At 32.4% G+C, this 20227-nt stretch overlaps 1 protein-coding gene across 1 annotated transcript in view; it reads right to left on the minus strand.

Moving 5' to 3' along the window:
- MMRN1 (multimerin 1) overlaps positions 1-20227 on the minus strand; it is a 62159-nt gene that overhangs the window by 22970 nt on the left and 18962 nt on the right. Inside the window, exons 3-6 of the mRNA XM_016161108.2 lie at positions 17245-17364; positions 14535-14641; positions 3663-3767; positions 2215-2388 (exon numbers count right to left, since the gene is read on the minus strand). Of these exons, the coding sequence (XP_016016594.2) occupies positions 2215-2388; positions 3663-3767; positions 14535-14641; positions 17245-17364 (506 nt within the window). The remainder of the gene's footprint in view (positions 1-2214; positions 2389-3662; positions 3768-14534; positions 14642-17244; positions 17365-20227) is intronic.

Here is a 20227-nt window from a genome sequence, read left to right on the forward strand (position 1 = left end):
GATATATGTAAGAATCCCGTTTGCAAAAATATATCAAAATGCTTTATGTCAATACCTGAGTGAGTATATCATTTAACTCTATTTGATTCTATTTCATATGACTCATGTGTTTCTACTTTCTAAAAAACATGATATTGATTCTGGTGATTTAACAGATATATTTGATATCAGATACCTTGACATGTCCCTTATGCGGCTGTGAATGTATGGCCTATTCATGACATCCAGATACATCTTAAGGAGTTCGGACACTGGTTTTTGAACACTTTTTATGGCTACTCGTTGATAAAGTAGTGCTTCTCACCTCAGATGTAAAGTAAGCAAGAGGAGATTTTGTGGTTTTGCTAGTCAAATGCAATACCTGGGAAAGTGAGATTAGTTTTTGTTGCCTGTACAAACATTCATTAATTATAGGCCCTATGGTTCTCATAATTATGCTCAGTACATAATCAATGCCTCCTAATGAGGCGGGAATTTTGTTGTTTGTTTTTGTTGTTGTTGTTATGATTGTATATTTTTTTATTATGTCAGTATCAGAATTTTTGTTAGTAGCTTTACAAAAAGCAGTTGACCGGCCTAATTCTCTCCGGTTATGATGACCGAATTTCACTAAACAATTTCACTATGGTGGTTATAGTCAATTATATACTGTTTCCATTTGACATCTTTCTCATGCTATCATGAAAATATACAGGAAAATATATTCTTCTCTTATGCTGCCATCAGTAAATTTTGGCTATAGGGGACATGCCAGAAACATAGAACAGGGTCTTTCATTCAGTGGCTTAATAGTACCAATTATTTGAATGGTTAAAATACAATTGTGATTGCTGCTGTGTGAGTATGGAACCTCCACCTTTTTATCTCTTTTACCTATGAACCACAGGTGAAAAATAGGAAAAAACAAAACAAAAACAAAAACAAAAACAACAAAAAACTTGTGAGTGATAGAAATGGGGTTGTATAGTGAGTATTTTTTAATTTATAAAACAAAATAAAAGGGACAGTAAACCTGAAATATGAAAACATACAATAAACCCAATGAATTGAGACACTCCTAGTAACTAAACTATTTTCTTGAAAGATCCATACCCCTACCTGAAACACCTTTGTCTAATTAACAACTTCTGATCCATCACTTGTCAGTTGAAATGCTTTCTTTTTATAGAATCCTTCTTCTATCAAACAGTCCCACTGTACCCTGCATATAACTCTGCCTTAGCAATTACTACATACACTTCTCTGTGGGAGGCAGAATAATGCTGCCCTGCCAAAAATGTCCACGCCCTTATTCTCTGAACCTGTTACTTAACTGGCAAAAGGGCCTTGGCAGATGTATTAAGGTTAAGAATCTTGAGATGAGAAGATTATCCTGGATTATCCAGGGGAGCTCAGTGTTATCATGAGTCCTTAGAAGAGGAAGAAGAAAGCAGAAGAGTGGGTCTGAGAGATGACACGAGGACTCAACAGCTGTTGTTGGCTTTTAAAGATGGGAGAAGAAAGCCATGAGCCAAGAAATGCAGTGGCCTCTAAAAGGTGGGAACAAGCCTAGCTTAAAGCCACCAAGAGAACAAGACTTCATTCCTACACCTGCAAGAAAATAAATTCTTACAACAACTTGGATTAACAGGGAATACATTATAATGTAGAAACTTCAAAAATGAACACTGCCTGCTATTTTAAGAGCACAAAATTCAGGAGAAGCTGATCCATATATATAAAGGAATTATTATATCTATGACCTGAGATGTTTTAGAATATTTTTATTGATTATATTCTAAATGCCAGGTAATTTCTGGGATAGTAATGCACTTTAGATTTATCCTCAATATCTTCATCAATATTATTGAGACAACCACGTATCTAGCTACTCTGTTAATCATTCCTTAACCTTATTTTTATCCTGAACTGAAAACAGCAATAGAAGTAAATTAAGTATGGCTCATTTTAACTATAAGGAAGTATGAGTTACATACATAATATCCATAAATCAGATGATATATTCAAAGATTTGATATATAGTGAAAAAATATTCAGATGTTTCAAATTATATCAGAGATTGAGTGATTTAAAAATATTTTATTTGAAAGTTATTTGTCTTAGACTTATATGCCACTCAATCTAAAGTGAAGATACCGAAGTAATATGAGAAAAGATAAATGAGCTATTTGCCTTTTGTGTTAGTTAAATAATTTATTTTGCTTTACTTTTTACCTTTTAGAAAAGATTGAAATTCCCTGCCTTTATCTTCACTGATTTTCTCTTCGAGGGAGGAATACTTGTCCTTCACATCAGCTACAACCAAAGAAATATTGTCAATCTTCTTCTGCAGAAGGCTCAGTTTCATTGCCTGTTGGTTCATCTGGTCAGTCATTTTTTGTGTCACTGCTGTTCATAGAAGACAAAATTGAAAACATTTAAAAATACATATTTAAAACCTCTCAAATTTCATGATAGGTTTAAAGGTAATTTAAATAAACCAAGTTTGTACTATATATTTGAAAATATAGAGTATATGCATTTAGCAAATGGCAACCTAAATTTTACACTATTTTGGGGTAGAAATTTATAAAAAGCATTATAATATCTTAGATTTCTAAAATGTTTTACCTATGTCCAGAATTTTCCATCTTTCTTTTAACCTTAAAAAGTTGTTACACTCTCAACAGATGAAGAAATTGAGGGTCAAAAAACCAAAATATTTGTTTGAGGTTACAGTGCTAATGCCCAATCTTCTGCTTTCGAACCCAGCGTTTCAGCATTAAAAGCATACATCTGTACGCCTACATGTGTGTGGGCTTTTCTGTATTCTGAGGATTTTATTATTTACTGAGGCATTCTTTAATGAGAGATAGATTCAGAATTAAGTTTAAATCACGTTATTCAGCAATGATGCTTTCCATGCCTTTACACATATGCTTCAATAATTCAAGGAGGATTTTATGGTATTTTAAGATGATCCTGAATTTCAATCCCTTCAAAAAAATCAGTTTCTGAGATATATTCACCTGCCATCTTAAAGAGATCCCTTTAAGTCACATTTCTCAATTTGAGTGCATGAGTTTCTATGACAACCTATGCCAAATACAATTAAGAGATGTTTATCAGTAACCAAACATATTTCTAAAAGGTAAAGTTAAGACTAAAAGAAATAGTAAAGTACTATGATTAGAAAGATGAAAAACTATGTGACAGTACAACTTTAGATCAAGAGATTCTTGTTGATTCTTAGTTACAATTCTTTTCCTTAGTTAGCGATCAACACCTGTTGGTGATCTCATCAACTAATGAAAGGGAGCCTTCTTAGCTCCCTTAAAATAATCAAGTCGTTCTTTCCATATCAAGATTCTTCCACGAATGCACTCTTTGGAGGAGAAAAGTTTGAATTTATTTTGGGGACCTGTGATTTCCTTACAACCCAATATGATGGCATTTTTGCTTTCCTTCTGTGTTTGCACACAGAGCTGCAATAATAATGCATGGCCCCTTTCCGGCCCGGAACCTGCAGCGCAACCGGCTTCTCCCAACATGGAGCACCAATAGAAAAGGTTTCAGAGGTATGTTAACGTGTCATCGTCAAACACTTGACAGCCAATGATTTCTTGTTTGGATGTTGTCCTAAAGTGCTGACCATGATTAGGTTAGAGATAGCAATTACGAACCTGGGTCACAACAGTCTTGCTGCTGCAGTTGCTCTGCTGTTGCTCCGCCAACAGCTGCGTGACTCTCAGCCTGGTTGGTGTGTAGCAATTGCTGCTGTTCCTGGGCTAGATGGAAGCAAAAGGAGAGAAGAGAGAGTTAAGCATTGGGCCTGCCTCATTTTTTTTTTTCCAGTTCCGAGCAATATGTGGCTGACATTCATTTTCCTGTGTACTGAAGCATGATGGTTCAGGATGATTGCAGAGTAAGGGGCTCTGCTCCTACTCATAGGGCAATGTGTTATCACGTTGATCTAGGAGGCAGAACTCTAATTATGGTTGGAAAAAAAAAAAAAACAAAATTATTCAAGTCTCCTGTTAGGGGAAAATGATCAGTAGTTTGAGGGAAACTGTAAACTGGAAGTTGTAAAGTGTCTGCATAATTGAGAGGACTTTAAAATCAGCTGTGTTAAAAGCTATAGCAAGTTTTTAAGGGAACAGCTACAAAAGCTGCTGTTTGACAATGCATATGCCAACTGGTGTCTACTTGGAAATAAGGGAGCTACAGGATTCTTACGGAAAGAATATCTGTTTAAGTAATAGTGCCACCTAAATGGATTTTCACCAGATATTTAAGAAATCCATAAGCTCAGAACACAGACTACAAGTAAACTGTAAACTGTTACAGGATATATCTCAAGGGGATTGACCCATGAAATCAGTGACATTTTAGAAAAATAGAAATTCTAATAAAATAAATTTAACTCTATTAAAGAATCCCTTCCCATTTCCCATGAATCAAGTAATATTTTCAATGGCAATATAATTTTTCATTGGAGAAAACAATTTAAAGAAATTTATTAAAAATATTGAACATTAAGCAGTGTATGTCTGTAATTTTCAGACTTCTAATGAACAAATTTACTCATTAAAGTCTGCATATTAAAATCTGAGGAAACAAGTGTTTGGTATCTGTTCTTCTTCCCATGTGAAATTATGTACCAATGAAACTGAACCTTGGGCACATGTTAATTATACTCCCTAGTGCATTTGTGGCTGTGACAATAATCCTAAAGCATCTCCATTCCATAGAAAGCATAATATACTTGGCACTAATTTGAGTTAGTCTCTATTGTTAGTTGAATTTTGCACTGCTTTTCTTCACAGCATTGAGTTAAATTAATGAATTTCCATTCATGTCCAGGGTTATTGTTTTGATTTTGTTTTTTTCCCCCCTAATTGTATTACTTAAAGTCCTGAGTAATTGTTGATGTATTTGGTTGAAGAAGACAGTCTGCAGCTTGGGAGAAAGTGTACTTATCTGGGGGCTGTGGTAAGTGGCAAAAAGTGTTAATTTTCTACTCAGTCTTAGCAATTAAGTTCTCAACCTAAATTCAAATTAATTCACACAAACATATCAATTAAATAATTGCATAATTAAAAAAATCAAAATTCCTCCTTAGATGATCTAATAAAGCATTTGTCTGGCAGCTAAAAGCTGTCTATCCAGGAGGGCAGCTAGAGAATAAACCATGGTTCTCAAACCCAGGTCCCTGAATCAGCAGTATCAGCATCACCTGGGAACTTCTGAAAATGCAACTTCTAGGCCCCAGCCCAGCCCTGCTAATTTAAAACACCCCGAAGTGGGCCGGCAATCTGTGGTTTAACAAGCTCTCCAGGTAATTCCAATGTACACTAAAGTATGAGAATCACTGGAGTAGAGCATCAAGATTAATCTTTAGCAACTTCTCACCTCTCTACTTTCTTTGTTTCTCTTAATAGTATAAGAGTGTTCAAGATATAGACTTTTAAGTATTTACAGCAAAAGGAACAGGTGAGTTTAATAAGATGCGCAAATAGTATTTTCATTGTTTTACTGCTTACCTTTTTGAGCTAGATCATAAGAAAACAATAAGAGCTGATGGATTGAAGGGCATACCATAATTGGATACCTGGTGGATACTTTGTTAGCAAGCAATACATAATTATAGTAAAAACAAAAACTGTATTGTTTTGTGGTATGCAAGATTGTTATTCAAATTTCTTTTTCTCTCGTGAACTTTGAACACATTACTTTTTTAAAAAATATTTCTCAAAAACAGTAATTTTTCATCATGGATGGAAATAGGAAGCACCTGTAAACTTTGAAATGCTAAAAATATCAAATGTTTTTCCATTCCCCCATCTGAAGATTATGATTAAGTTGATCTGTTCTAGGGAATTGAGCATGTGTGTTTATGTATATATTTAAAAGTTCACAGGTAATTATGAAGTATGAACCAGGTTAAGAAGTACTGATTTAGAAAGAATTGCAAAATTTTTTGATTCTAATAAGTAAATTCATTGTTAGAGGCAGAAAATGCCAGATATTTTTATATTGAAATTGCAATTAAAAATCAATTTTCCTAGATTTTTAAACAGCCACACATGCTTGTTGATAACAAGAACATAAGTTAAAGATATGATTTATTAAAACTAATGAATGAAAACCTTGAGTCTCCTACCATTCCATAGAGAAGTGGGCCTTTATAAGGGGTAAGTGATGTGGAGCAGGGTAGAAAGTGCTTTTCACAGCTCCCCTATTCCCTCATGTAGATAATACCATTCTCTCTATTATTATGACACAAGGCCCCTGAAGAGGGCCTGCTAAGCAAGGAAGCATGTGAAGAGTGTTTAAGCGATCTTCCTATTGATTAAGTCTAGAGTCCATGGACAATTTTAGAATGTCTCATAAATAAAAGCCCTTTCTACTGAAAACTTAGGTTACTACTCCTCACTCTCACCTATCGATGTTCCACATACCTACCTCCAAGGTTTTATTTAGTCAGTATGCATCAATATGGCCTACCAATTATTAAAACATTGAAGTATAGTCACACCTGTTGGTAAATATGTAATGTGTAATAAGTGATAAAATTAATTATAAAAATTGTAATATTAACTTATTTCAAGTTAATAAGGATATGTCTTGTAGGATACATGATGAATGGAATTCCTATTGTAAAACACTTGAGAAACGTTTTTCAGATTAGCATTTTTGGGCTCATGTTATGCTTTGCATAGACTTTATGAACATTCCGTGTCTTAGCAGACTCATCAGTTTATTATTGGTTTATGTAGTAGTTAGAATTTTCAAGTCATTTGTACTTTAGTTTACTTGTTAATACATATTAATTGTTATCATTGTATAGTTTTTGATAAATATTATTCAAGAATTGATAACACATTATTAAAAATACTGGAAAGAACACAAAAAATTAACTGAATTTTCAAAGCATTTCTTTCAGATTCATGAGTATGAATTTTTGACTCTGAGAAAAAAAATGTTATCAAAAATGAACCTGGACCTGGATCATCTAATGATAGAGTATAAAAAATAAGTTAATCTGGCACTTGTTTTGATATATAAAATATCAAAATAAAAAGATCAAATCAATATCAAAAAAACAATTAAGTCTAAAAGAAATAATATGTATTTTTAGAATGAAATTCAATATGATCTTCAAAAATCATGGGTAACTTTTACTTGCTATATTGATGTCGGATTCAAATAATGATCTAAATTTGTATTATTTAAAATTAAAATTACTAGATTTATTTTTCATCTGAATGGCATTCAATTTCTGTTAAAGTTCATTTGTAATCATAAAGGGGAAAATATTAAAGAACTTTATAACAATGTTATGAAATAAGCTTTTATAATGTTAAAAAATTTCAAGTAAAGCAAACCTTTTAAAATACAAAATTTCAAAGATACTTTATCAAGTATATCAATAAAAAGTCAATACAAGAAAAATATTTAGAAGACAACATTTGAATTTTTATATGTCGTATAAATGAAATAATTGATCATTTCAGAAAAGAATTTACCTGTAGCATAATTCAGATAAAGCCATAGCACTGCAAATCAGTTTTATAGTTAGCATTTGGAAAATAAGCTTTTAAAAAGAGAGAGAACTGGTTTTTAGAAATAACATTCTAATAGAGAAGTGGAATAGAAGTTCCCCTTACTGAACTAGAAATAATTTTAATACTGACGAAATATATTTTAGATATAAAAATGTATATATTAACTATTTGAAACAAAAATTGATAAGGGATTGATTACATGAGAAACATAGATTTTCTAAAAAATTATCAAAAAATGAAATTTATATGACAAAACTCAAATATATAATACATTTTTAAGTTTCTTGATTTATGGGGCCGTGAATTTGGCCAGATGACATTTGCAAAGTGATAGGCCGTGGGAGACGAAAATGAGGGTGAGATTGAGCCAAAGCAAAGTATAAAACAGGCTTTATTAGGGTCTGCAGGCCAGGTTCACTGGTCCCGAGGAAAGGGGCCAGAGAAGTTGCGCGTGCCTGGGGTATAGGCACGGTTTTTAAAGATTTTGGCCCAGGATATCCGTGGGGTTACAGGGTGGAGACTTTTCCGTTTGGCTGATCTTGCCACCCGGGAAGTCTCTGCTGTAACTTTGGTTGTGAGCCGTCGGCCATCTTAGGTATTGAGCCACTTACCCACTGGTGTAATGGCGCCCACGAGCAACCGAACACAAAGATCTATGAATTAATTAAACTGTACATTCCTACAAGAATGTTTGTGATTCAATTAAAAATAAATATCTTGAATATTAGAAATGCACACAGTATTCAAGAGCTGGAAAAAAATCTCAATGCAGTCACCGTTCATTCTGAAGAATGGTAATATCATTGATGTTGATAAAAATTATCAATTTACCAATATCTAATGTGACACAATGACTGTAAATCTAATGGAGAAGTCTTTAAAAGAGATTGTGGCAGTTCCCTATATTAATCATCTCTCTGACAGGACATTATTTAGCTGGAGTCATCTATGTCAAAAGGAAGAGCACACCAAGAATTTATAGAAATTAATACATTGTTTAGAAATTATTAGAATAATAGGATGAATGGTTTATTATGCTTTATACTACCTGGTATGAAATTTTATAATATACTATAGATAATATATGCATTAACTTAAGAAAATAATGTATTATCAATTTTTGATTTGTAAATTGACATAGATTAATTTATACTGAATTAGTTGTTAAATGTTTGAATATGGCCCCTTATTCAACACAAGTCACAACAGCATTTTATATAGGGTTTATTTCCAAGTTTCAAAATACTTTGCTAAAGCCTTATTATAAACAGTAAGGCATTATTTTATATTGCGTTATTATATTCAAATGAAATCACTTCTCTTTGTCTCATTCTTTACAAAGTACTGTATGTTGTATATTGAATGTGGAGATAATAACATTGCATTTCCCTTAGTGTTTTCCACTTGAGGACAAGCAAAGCAGGGAATCTTACACATACATACTGACACACACAAACAAGAGTAGGTGTGCGAGGGATTTTGAGTCTTCAAGGGTTGTATTTGAGTGGGGGCAGGTCATCCTCAGAGTTCTTTTTGTGCAATGCAATCGAGGTAAGATAGACGTGCAGAAAGTGAAAACAAATCTGGGTAAGAGGTCAAGTGTTCAGAATAGAAAGGAGGTAAATGAATAGCTAAAGTCTAGTTTTCTATTGACCTTAGGGTCAAAAGAATTTCAAATAAATTTCATTCATGTGATCTGGAAAAATGCTATTGCATTACAAACAAGAGAATAGAAAGTGACATGCTGGAGAAAATCAGCAGATTAGGAAAAAAATAAAAAAGATAAAAAAATTTAAATCAGTAACAAGTGGGCGAAGAGAAATTAATCTCTTCAGAAAGAAAAAAAAAGAAATTGAAAGAGATAGAGAATAATACGAAAAATATCGACTAAAAGTCTAGTTTTTTTTGCATACTAAGCTTTAGTGATTTACTCCTTATTATGTGGGAAAATAATATACATGAAATAAGAAAAATTAAAATTCTATATTTTTGTAAAGTTTTAAAAAGACCGATTTGAAAGAAACTGTAAGAAAAATACTTTAACTATTGAATGACAAAAACTGATGTGACTGTGTGTGTATGTGTGCGTGTGTGTAGGGGGGGTGTATCTGCATAAAACCTCCCATTTGCTCTCAGCTATAGTTATCTTTAAATTGTTTTAGGATGAAATAGGTGAGGAAATTGTTCTCTTAAATTGAGTGGGGGAGGGAAAGTTAAGTACCACACAAAGATTTTTAGGATACAATTGTCACGTGAATCTCTTTTCTCTGGAATTCATTGGATGGAGTCCCTGTCAAGGCTGTTAAAAACTTGAAATGCCTGTTTAACAAGTTCAATAGTTTATTATCTTTTTCTAGCTCTCTATGTTGACCAGAGTTCAATACTTGCATTCATCCCAATTTATTGCAGGTGGTTTAGCTGGTGAAAAAGCACTGATAGAATCTCTAACAATGGAGTCAGTTACTCTCCTGTAATAAAGTTCCCGGTTGATCAATGTGCTTTTATTTTTTCATTTAGAAATTCTTCTGTCTTCCTAAATGTCTTCCCAAATGTATTCTATACCATAAGGGCTGCCACAGATCCTAGATTTTTCAGGCAATCTATCTCATTGGGCACTTAAGCACAGACTTTTGCTTTGTTCCTTTCCATGAGATTGGAGCTGAAACAGAATAGTATTTATTTAAGTCTAGTAACTTTTAAAGATCTTTATGCACTTTAGATTTAAAAAAATTCAATATATTAAAAAAATTAGATTCCTTTTTCTCTCTTCTCCTATATGATTACTTCTGTTTCCTTGCACTAAGAAACTCTGACCTTGATAACGAAGGACTTACAGGCAAAGTCGGTGAATGTCAAGAGAAACAGCCTCCTCATTAGGTGCATTTCCCTTTTTTCTTTCTTTCTTTTTTTTTAAAATTAGACAGGTGTTATTTATGAGTGTATTTTTTTTTCCTCTTCCAGGCCTCTGAGACATGGAGGAAGTCATTAATGGCAACTCAGTAATGAGGAAGCTTGCTCTCTCTCCCTTAGAAGCAGAAACCTTCCTGTGCGGCTTGACAAGACTGGTTTCCAGCTGATCCTGCAATATTAAGTGAATGTCTGCATGGTGTCGTTTAGTACATGTATAAAGATTTACTGGGATTTAATAGTTCAATCAAAGAAGGAAATTTGGCGCAACAAAAATTTAAGGTACATGGTGAATTTTGACAAAATATATCATAATTTTGAGCAAGATGTATACAGAAAGTAAGGTTCTTTTCCAAAGTGGAGAACATTAACCACCACTTGGAAGAATGAAATATGCAAAAATATAAGAAATATTTTTTTGTTTTAAATATTATAACTTTTGTTTCATATTAATTGAGGTAATATTTTAAGATAATCTTACTGGAGAAGCTCCATTTTTAAAATGTGAGTTACAATAACTTATAAAATTTATTCAATTATTTCACAGTATGAAATGAAATGTGTTCATATATTTATAACATACGGCAGAGATCAGGCTATTTCCAGAACTGCATGATTATATTTTTTCAGCATTTAGAATATCTGTGATAGATTTTATAAAGCATACTTTTATAAAATACTTTTTTCCTATATGGAGGATCTAACTAAAGCTGACTGGATTTTTTTAGTGAATTTACAGATAAGTTTTTCTTTTCTCCTGTCTGATATGACATTATTTGAACTGAAATGTCTGTGTTTTGTGTCATTAGAGCAAACCACAATTTACTTGTTTTACTTCAGAATATTTTAGAGACATCTACTGGAAAAGCATATTATTGCAAATTTTATAACATTTCTTTAAAAAGCATTTTGTTACTGACATTTCAAAAAAAAGTCTTAGTTATCACAAAATTAGTTTCTGAAGACTCTCAAAAGGTATAACAAATGTAAAACATATCGAATCTATTGCTCTGTTGTTGGACTTCATACTCTATTTTTTTTCAACAAAGTTCTATTCACTTATACTTTTAAAAAATTTGTTTCCTCTTGCAAGTATGACTAATGTTTTTAATAAGCTAATCTAGAACTTATTACTAGAATTCTGGTTACCTGAGTTGCAGCAAAAAGAGCATGTGTAGAGAGGTTCAGTAATATTATAAAGAGCACACTGTAGAATAAGAAAACAGGAAGAATTGCCCAATATATTTTGAATTACAACATCTTTTCCTAACAGGTTGGGGATGGATCTATATAGAATAAGGGAGAAATTAAGAGAGAGAGAGCAGTAGACAAGTGGAGGAGAAACAAAAGAGTACAGTTGCTAGCCGGTCCAATGATTATTCCTGATCTATTGCTCTTTCTCATATAATTAAAAACATCTCTCTGCTGCAATATAAACAAAAATAAAATCATTACTTTTGTTTTATAAAATTTAGTATGTTTGTCGGGAGGAAACTTATCGGGGAAGCAGGAATTTGTGAAATTTATGTAGTCTTTTACAAATTTTCTATGAATAAAATAATCTCCTGGTGTTGTGAAGGACTAGCACTGAAGTAATTATAGTGGTAAGCTACCCAACCAGGTTATTCAAAACTCTTCAGGGCTCTTAAGAAATTTAAAGAACAGATCAGCCACACTGATTATTGTTGCCATATTTGGGGCGGCTTGTCATATGAGACAGAGTGGAGAGGGTCGTCAAAGGAAACTTGCCAATTTTCTCTCCTATGTAAGAATAAAAGACTGCTGGCATATATATAAAGTATGATAAAAAAAAAAAAAAAAAGGAGGGGAACTTGACATGATTTTTGGTAGGAATCAGAAGGGTAAATTGTGAAAAACAAACACACAAACCACAATAGATGAGATAATGAAGACTGGTTCAAGGGACAAAGGGACACAGTAGTTCTTGATACATCCAGTGCATCAATTGCACTAATAAAAAATTCAACAATTTTTATGTACTGCAATAAAAATGAATAGTGGGATGGTCATAATATTGTAGGGAATAACAGTGGGCTCTTTTGGAATCACAGTTATTTTAGAATTTATTGTATGACAACATGACACAATAGGCATATATGCCTTCAGAAAATTATTCCTACCATAGATTTCAATAAAAAGATCTTTCCACAAAGCTTAATTGGCAGAAACCTGAATTATGAGTAATTCTAATTATGGTATTATGACAGAAGGGCACAGTCAAAACTGTTCTGGGACATTTTTGTTAATGGGAATTCAAGATAACAGTTTATAAATCTAGTATTAAAGATACCCACAGGTTACTTCCAATTAGAACACAAGGTGTCATTAAACAAAACTAAACTACTTGAATTAAATTTAAATATATAATACTTTGAAAAAAAGGGGGAATGATAGTATATAGTAGATATGCAAAACTGTCAATTAGTCTTGATTCTTACGTATATATTTATAATGATGAAATTCTGTGTTTTCTTTCTTTCTAGATGTATATAGTCCACATTGTAATTAATAATCAATTACAGTTGACCCTTGTACAACATGGGCTTGAGCTGTGTGGATCTACCCATACGAGAATTTTTTTCAACAAAGATATAGCTGGTCCTCCATATCCCAATGTTTTACATCTTTGGATTCAACCAATCTGGATGGAAAATAGTATTTTTGATTGGTGATTTGGAATCCACGGATGTGAAGGCCTACGGTATGTACTGTTCTATGCCATTTGATATTAGAGACTTGAGCATTCGCAGATTTTGGTATCCACTGGGTTCCTGTAACCAATCTCCCACAAATATCAAGAGATGACTGTAGTTAAGTTTGTGAGAAGGCAAAAATCATATGCAAATTTTTAACTGTGGGAAACGTTAGCACCCCTAACTCCTGCGTTATTCAAGGGTCAACTATAGTAGGTATAAAAGGATGAAGCATGCATGAGGAAATCACAGTTACCAGTGGGAGCCAGGATGGCCCTTGATGTGCAGGCTTTGCTTCCTGCCTTATATCTCCGTTAAGCCCCTTATGTACAACAGGATGTGTAATGGCATTTATATTTCTAGAAAGATATGCTGTGAACAAACACTTGAATCTTGAAGAAATAATAATGGAATCAATATTCCTAAGAAATCCTTTTTTTTATATATAAGAGAAATATGAAAACTAATCTCAGACTTTAGAAATATAATTCTAAATACCATCCAGAATTTTTAGCCATATACAGACAATAAACAAATATATTTTACCTCTGTGAGTATATCTGTGTACCTCATGGAAATCCAAAGTCCTCTGAAAGCAGTATCATACTTGGATTTTCAAAGAATATGCTAAATTACCTTGTTTCCAAATATTTTTTGTATAGATAATATTTTGTTTAAAATTTTACTTGATCTGATTATAAAGAACATATTCATGCTATACTTTAAAAACGTATTAATTTTTTTTAACATCTTTGAAATCAGGCTAGACCCAGAACAAACCTCTAGATTCTTGTTGAATTGGGCTAGAAGAATCATATGTAATATCCCAGCTAAACTGAGCTTTTATGTTACAACTTTTTTTTTAATATGAATTGTAATGGTTTCTTCACACTTATATTAATTTTTAATCACAGTCTCTTACACTGCTGATTGAATTCCCCACCACTGCTAACGGCCTTTCTTGTGATATTCATTCATTTAAAATATGTATGCTGATGCCATATCTTATTGTTCAAAGGAAATCTGTTTAAAGCCAAAAGCAAAATAATAGTCACATAGATGTTAAGCCATGGCAAATTACTGTGTGTTTGATCAGCTTTGCCACCAGAAAATCCTTAAAATCTCAGCTGAAGAAATGGCTCCGTTAGGATGTATAGATATAAAGCAGAATAATTCATGCCATATTTGTATATATGCTTTAAAACTGAATTTCATTCATAGACACAATATTATTTCAAAAAATTGAACTGGAACTAACCGGTTCAAAGAGAAAATGCATCTTTTTTTTCTTTACTGGAATCAGTTGCTTATTCTTCAGAAATTTTATGCTTGCAATTGTTACTATAAAATTAATATTAGAATATACCTTTTAGCTCACATTTTGCTCCACTGAACCCAGGACAGCACTTCCATTCCAAAGAGGTGACAATTTTATGTTGCATCCTGTAGACAGGATGTGATGTCCTCTGAGATCTAGAGAGAACCATTGGGAAAAACAGATTAGTTGTTTCACATTATATTACCAGTTGGAATAATTATTGTAAAGTGAGATGATTCTTGGTATATAATTAGCATTCGGTTATCGTTATCTGTTATTTTATTTATTATTAATATTATTGTCAAACTTAGATCTCTTTAAAAACATTATAAAATATATTAAGGGTCATACTATTTGGTATTTTAAACTTATACCTATCATCACATCTTCTAAAGATACTGTAAGTTTCCCCTTGAAAATGTTTTTCACTAAACCAATATTAAAACTTATTTTAATTCAAAATTTTAAATAGTTTATGAGGAGAATTTATTTTATTTCAATTATCATTTTTTATGTTGTTGTAAGTTAAAAGGATGTTTTCCTCCAAATCAAACGACTTAAAACTAGTCGGGTATTAGTGATCTAATTGAAATTGATAACTGCTATTATTTTCAACCTGAATTTTTTCATTTCTCAAGTTTTTAAATCATACTATGTGTTATTTCTCCCATAAAGTATTTCTGAGAGAGAGAGAGAGAGAGAGAGAGAGAGAGAGAGAGAGAGAGAGAGAGAGAGAGAAACAGAGAGAGAGAGAAGAGAAAAGAGAAAAGAGAGAGAGAGATCTAACATGAGAAAATATTATTTCTGAGAAGAAACCATGGAAGGAAGCCATGAAGAAATTAACATTTCAACAATCGATATAAATAGTGAATGATACTAAATTACAGGCTCCATGTATGTAAATGTAAATCATAAATACAATTTTACCATATTATTTTTATCCCTATATAGCTAATATTTATCAAACAGGTCTATGAAAATGGGCATATAGTATCTTATTTAATCCTCATATTAGTTCTTCGAGGAAAGTACTATTATTATCCTGATTTGCTGATGAGGAACATGATTAACAGAAAAATGAAATAACTTGCTCAAAATCCGGTATCTAAAAGGGATGGAGCTGGGACTTTAACCCATGCTGTGTGGGTTAGCCTCCCTGTATGATCTGGAGTTTGTCGCATACAACAATTTGGAGACAACACAAGTTGCTTTCACAGATAAACCCTGATTATGTGGAGGAAACGTAACAGACTAGTGTTTAGGAGACTTGGGTTTTAGTTTCTGCTATAACTTGATGGGTAATTCAAAATGTGTGAGGTTATTCCTCAATTTTAAGATGAGATTCCCTCCATTTCTGAAAGTATAAGATTCCCTCCATCTCTATAAGTGGTCTTTATTTATTATTAGAAAGCATTATTTATTGATGTTTGTTTTAGTAAATTATATTCAGTATAATAACTCTTTCCAGTGACACGTCATCTCCAGTCTAGTAGCTAATGCTAATAGGAAGGCAGTTTGGAAAAAGACTCTTTCTAGTTTATAAGCGTGAACTCAAGCAGTAGTTGCATCATTGTTGGAGTCAATGTCCCTGCTTTGGGAAATTGCATTTCTAATGTATGCGCTCAAACATAATAAACAGAAAAGTGACAAACATTGCATATGTACTGAAATAGTGAATGAATGGAAAGATTCATTAAAAGGTAGAGAAAAATAAGAGATAAAAATAAAGATATATATTTCTGGTTTGTTTAACAAACAAAGAAATTCACCTTGAACTCTGAAGGGCAGTTCGATATGGGATACCGTGGTAATATTTTTATTACTACAAGAATTAACAACATAGTCTTTGTATCTCATGTCCACAAAGGAAATTGTCACAAAGGGATTAAATGCTGAAAGCAGAACTGGAGCTCAGCTTTCTCAAATCCCTAAAATATGCTTAGCTCTCTGGACCATGAACCTTAGCTGTTCCTAAAAGGATAAGAAACACCTTGATTTCATGTATTCTTACTGCACAGTCTTCCAGATTACTGATGTGTCAGATTCATTGCCTGAGTTATTTGTATGACAATTTGCATAATATTAACTATCATGACCTGAATAACAATTTTAGTTCTTATTTCAGGTTCTTCAAAAATACCCCCAGCTGAGCTACTGTGACTGTATGAATTCAGAGAATTTATCAGTTACTCAGCCCAGTGTTTTAGGACAATTACATAGACTACTTTTTTTTTTTTTTTTAAATGAAAACTAAATAACATGAACCCTTAGAATAGACACAAGATGAAAGGACTCGCTATTTCTGGATTACCAAGCATAATTGCAATTGGTGGCTTACCAAATTGTGGACTTCTCTCTAACCTAATATGAAAAGGAAATTATCAATAAACCTTTAAAGCTATATAGAATTTCATAAGAAAATAAAGGACAGGTTGTTGATCAGATTATAGCATAAAATAGTAGTAGTGAAAATAGAAATAAGCATGAGAATTAACATTGAAACTTACAAAGTACCAGGCACTAGGCTAAGTATAGTACTGCATTTTCTCACATATTTTAAAAACACAAGTATTATTAATATGAGGCAAGTATTATTAATATCTACATTTTACTTACTCAAGATCATACATCTAGTTTGATGTGATGACCCTTCCTTGATCCTACTAAACATATGTGTTTAGGTTGATTAACTTCATATATTCCAAGCCATAGGTGATTATGGTATAAGAAGTATCTATTTTCAAGAGCTGTTACATACCTCTGAGGACAGAATCCATTGTTCCAGCCACAGAGCCTTCCCCTACTTGGAACATAAGTGACTTGGTTGTCCATTATCACTGTGGGAGATAATCTGGTATGTACATAAGCACACCAATTCCTAAGGAAGAGATCATTTTTGTTAGAAAAAAGTCATAGTCGAAAATTTGTTTTTATCAAAATTATTTTCATAAACCTATATTACTGCCCGTACTACAGATCAGATACCTTGAAAAATTTATATCTAGCTTTACAATATCTAGAGATCAGAGAAAATATACTGTTATTCATTGCTCTACTCATGGAAAGTAGAGAAACACTGTAAGATCGAAATAAATTAAGAATAAATCAGACCTAAAACCAGAACTTGTATTGTTTAACTACAAGCTAAGTCAAAATACAAGATTGCCCTTGGAGCAAATACTAATATTAATACTGAGATTGGAGATTCAGACCTAAGTTCATTACTTCTGTAGAGTAATATACATAAGACAGAAGTAAATAAATAAATAGTGTAAGGACAAAAAAGAGGAAAAATTAGCTATAATTAGCAGTAGATTATATTGCTGTGAATAAGGAAGACAGGAAATAATATAGATACAAATGATTACAATTAGAAAGCTCAGCAATGTAGTTAATATTAATACAAAAATTTTTATAATTAAAAAAGTTTAGTTACATGGTTAAGATCAGTTACAACAACAAAAGATACTGCTGACAATGGCAAAAATATCATTTTTGTTAAATCCAACAAAAAGTGTAAGATTTAACGTATAAAATGTTCAAGCTTTATTGAAAAGCCTGAAAGAAAACCAATACATTATGTTCATTGGTGGGAAGAGCCAATGTAAATACATAAATTCTCAATTTAATCTACAGATTCAATGAGTTTTTAATCAAACCTTAGTTTTAAACAAGCTTAATAAGCTTATTAATGTAATAAACTGAAAACATAAATGTCAGAGATTTCTGGCTCTTGTCATAACAGAGAACAAGATTTACCTTTCCTTGGTAAAACTATAAAGCTGGACAAGAGATAAAGCAACACTTCTCAGATGCTGGACAACAGACAATGCAGTTACATGGTTCATGAAAGAATAGAAACTCATACATGATGTGAATTCCACATTTAATCTAGATTTCTGCTTTGGATCAATTTTCAAATTGTATCAGAGGGGTAGACCCAAAGATGGGGAATACTGGGTGAAGGAAACAGAGATCCGAGTTTGGGGCTGCTGAGGCTGTTAGAACATGTGAGAAAAGTTAATGAAACAAGGGGGTTGGACAGAGTTGTCATTTTAAAAGTTAACATTGAGTCTCCTTCAATCTTGGGCTGAATACTATGCTGTGCTTGTACAGAGCAGTTCTCTGCAAGGCTGGTAGAAAACAAGTAATGGGGAGCCACATAAGCCGAACTGAGGTCCCAGATATCACCCAGTAGTGGAGAATTCTAACCAGCCAAAGAGGAAAGTTCTTATTAAATACCCCTTAGCATTCACCTTGAGAAGTGAAAAAACCAAAAATGTCGTCGAAAGAAATTAAAGGCGACCTAATAGAAAATGTTCATCAATTGAAGACTTAATAGTGTTAAGAGTACAATACTCCTCCAAGTTGATATATGGCTTCAGCACAATCCAAATCAAAATCCCAGCTGCCCTTTTTCTTTCTTTCTTCCTTTTTTTTTTTTTTGTGGGGAGGGGGGCAAAAATTAAAGCTGTTATTAAAATTTAAATGAAAATGAAAGAAACTCAGAATAGTCAAAACAATATTTAAAAGGGGGCACTTGGTACTCAACACTGTCCAGTTTCAAATATTACTGCAATTACAGTAATTAAAATTATAACTGACTTGTATAAGGACAGAGATATAGATCAATGGAATAGAATTTAGAGCCCAGAAATAAACCTTTACATTTACAATTGACTTTTTACAAGGGTGCCAAGTGATTCAATGGGGAAAGAATATTCTTTTTAACAAATGATGGTATAACAAATGGGCAGCCAAGTGCAAACGAATGGAGTTAGACCTTTATCTCACACCAGATATAAAAATTAACTCAAAAGTGGATCAAAAAATTAAAAGTAAGAACTAAAACTATAAAACTCTTGGGGCCTGGGATTATCATGTCAATGTAATAAGGCAAGAGGGAAATAAAGTCCTGCTGACTAGAAATTAAGAAATAAAATTATATTTATGTGCAGAAAACATGAGCTTTATGGGGAAAATAATAATGAATTTACGAAAAAAAAAAACTTGGGCATAGTAAGGGAATTTAGCAAGGTTGTAAGATATAAGATCAATACACAAAAACATCAATGGTTTTCTTTTGTAGGAACTAAAATACTTGAATACATAAAGTTTAAGAAATTTTGTTCATGTGAAGACACCCAGGAATAATTTGAAAAGAGAGGCTACAGATCAGGAAAAGATATTTAACATATATGAAAAGTATTAGCATTCATGATATGCATACATACATATCAAATTTATACCAATTAAGATAAAGGAACAAAAAAATAGAATAGAAAAATGGACAAACTGTTTGAACAAGCATTTTATATGAGGAAATACCAATGGCTATGAAACGCATAAAAAGAAAGTAAATTTTTTTTTAATATCAAGAAAATACAAATTAAGATCACAACAGAATAAGATTTTATACCTCAACATAAGCAAACATTGAGATTTTGACAATCTCACTTGGTCAGAGGATATAGAGAATTAGAATCTCTTTTATACTATTGATGGAAATATACAATGGTACAACCACTTTGAAAAAACAATTTGTTAATATCATGTAAAAATAAACATTCATATACTCTCCACCCAGTGGTTACACTTCTAGATACATACTTTTGAGAAACTATTATACTTGTATACCAGGAATCATATCTAAATATGTATAGCAGCAAACATTATTCATAATTGCCAAAACCTGAAAGTAACTTAAATGTCCATTTACCAAAGAATGGGGAAATAGATTC

This window comes from Rousettus aegyptiacus, unplaced genomic scaffold (assembly GCF_014176215.1).
Source record: "Rousettus aegyptiacus isolate mRouAeg1 unplaced genomic scaffold, mRouAeg1.p scaffold_m13_p_10, whole genome shotgun sequence".
Taxonomy (NCBI): Eukaryota; Metazoa; Chordata; class Mammalia; order Chiroptera; family Pteropodidae; genus Rousettus; species Rousettus aegyptiacus.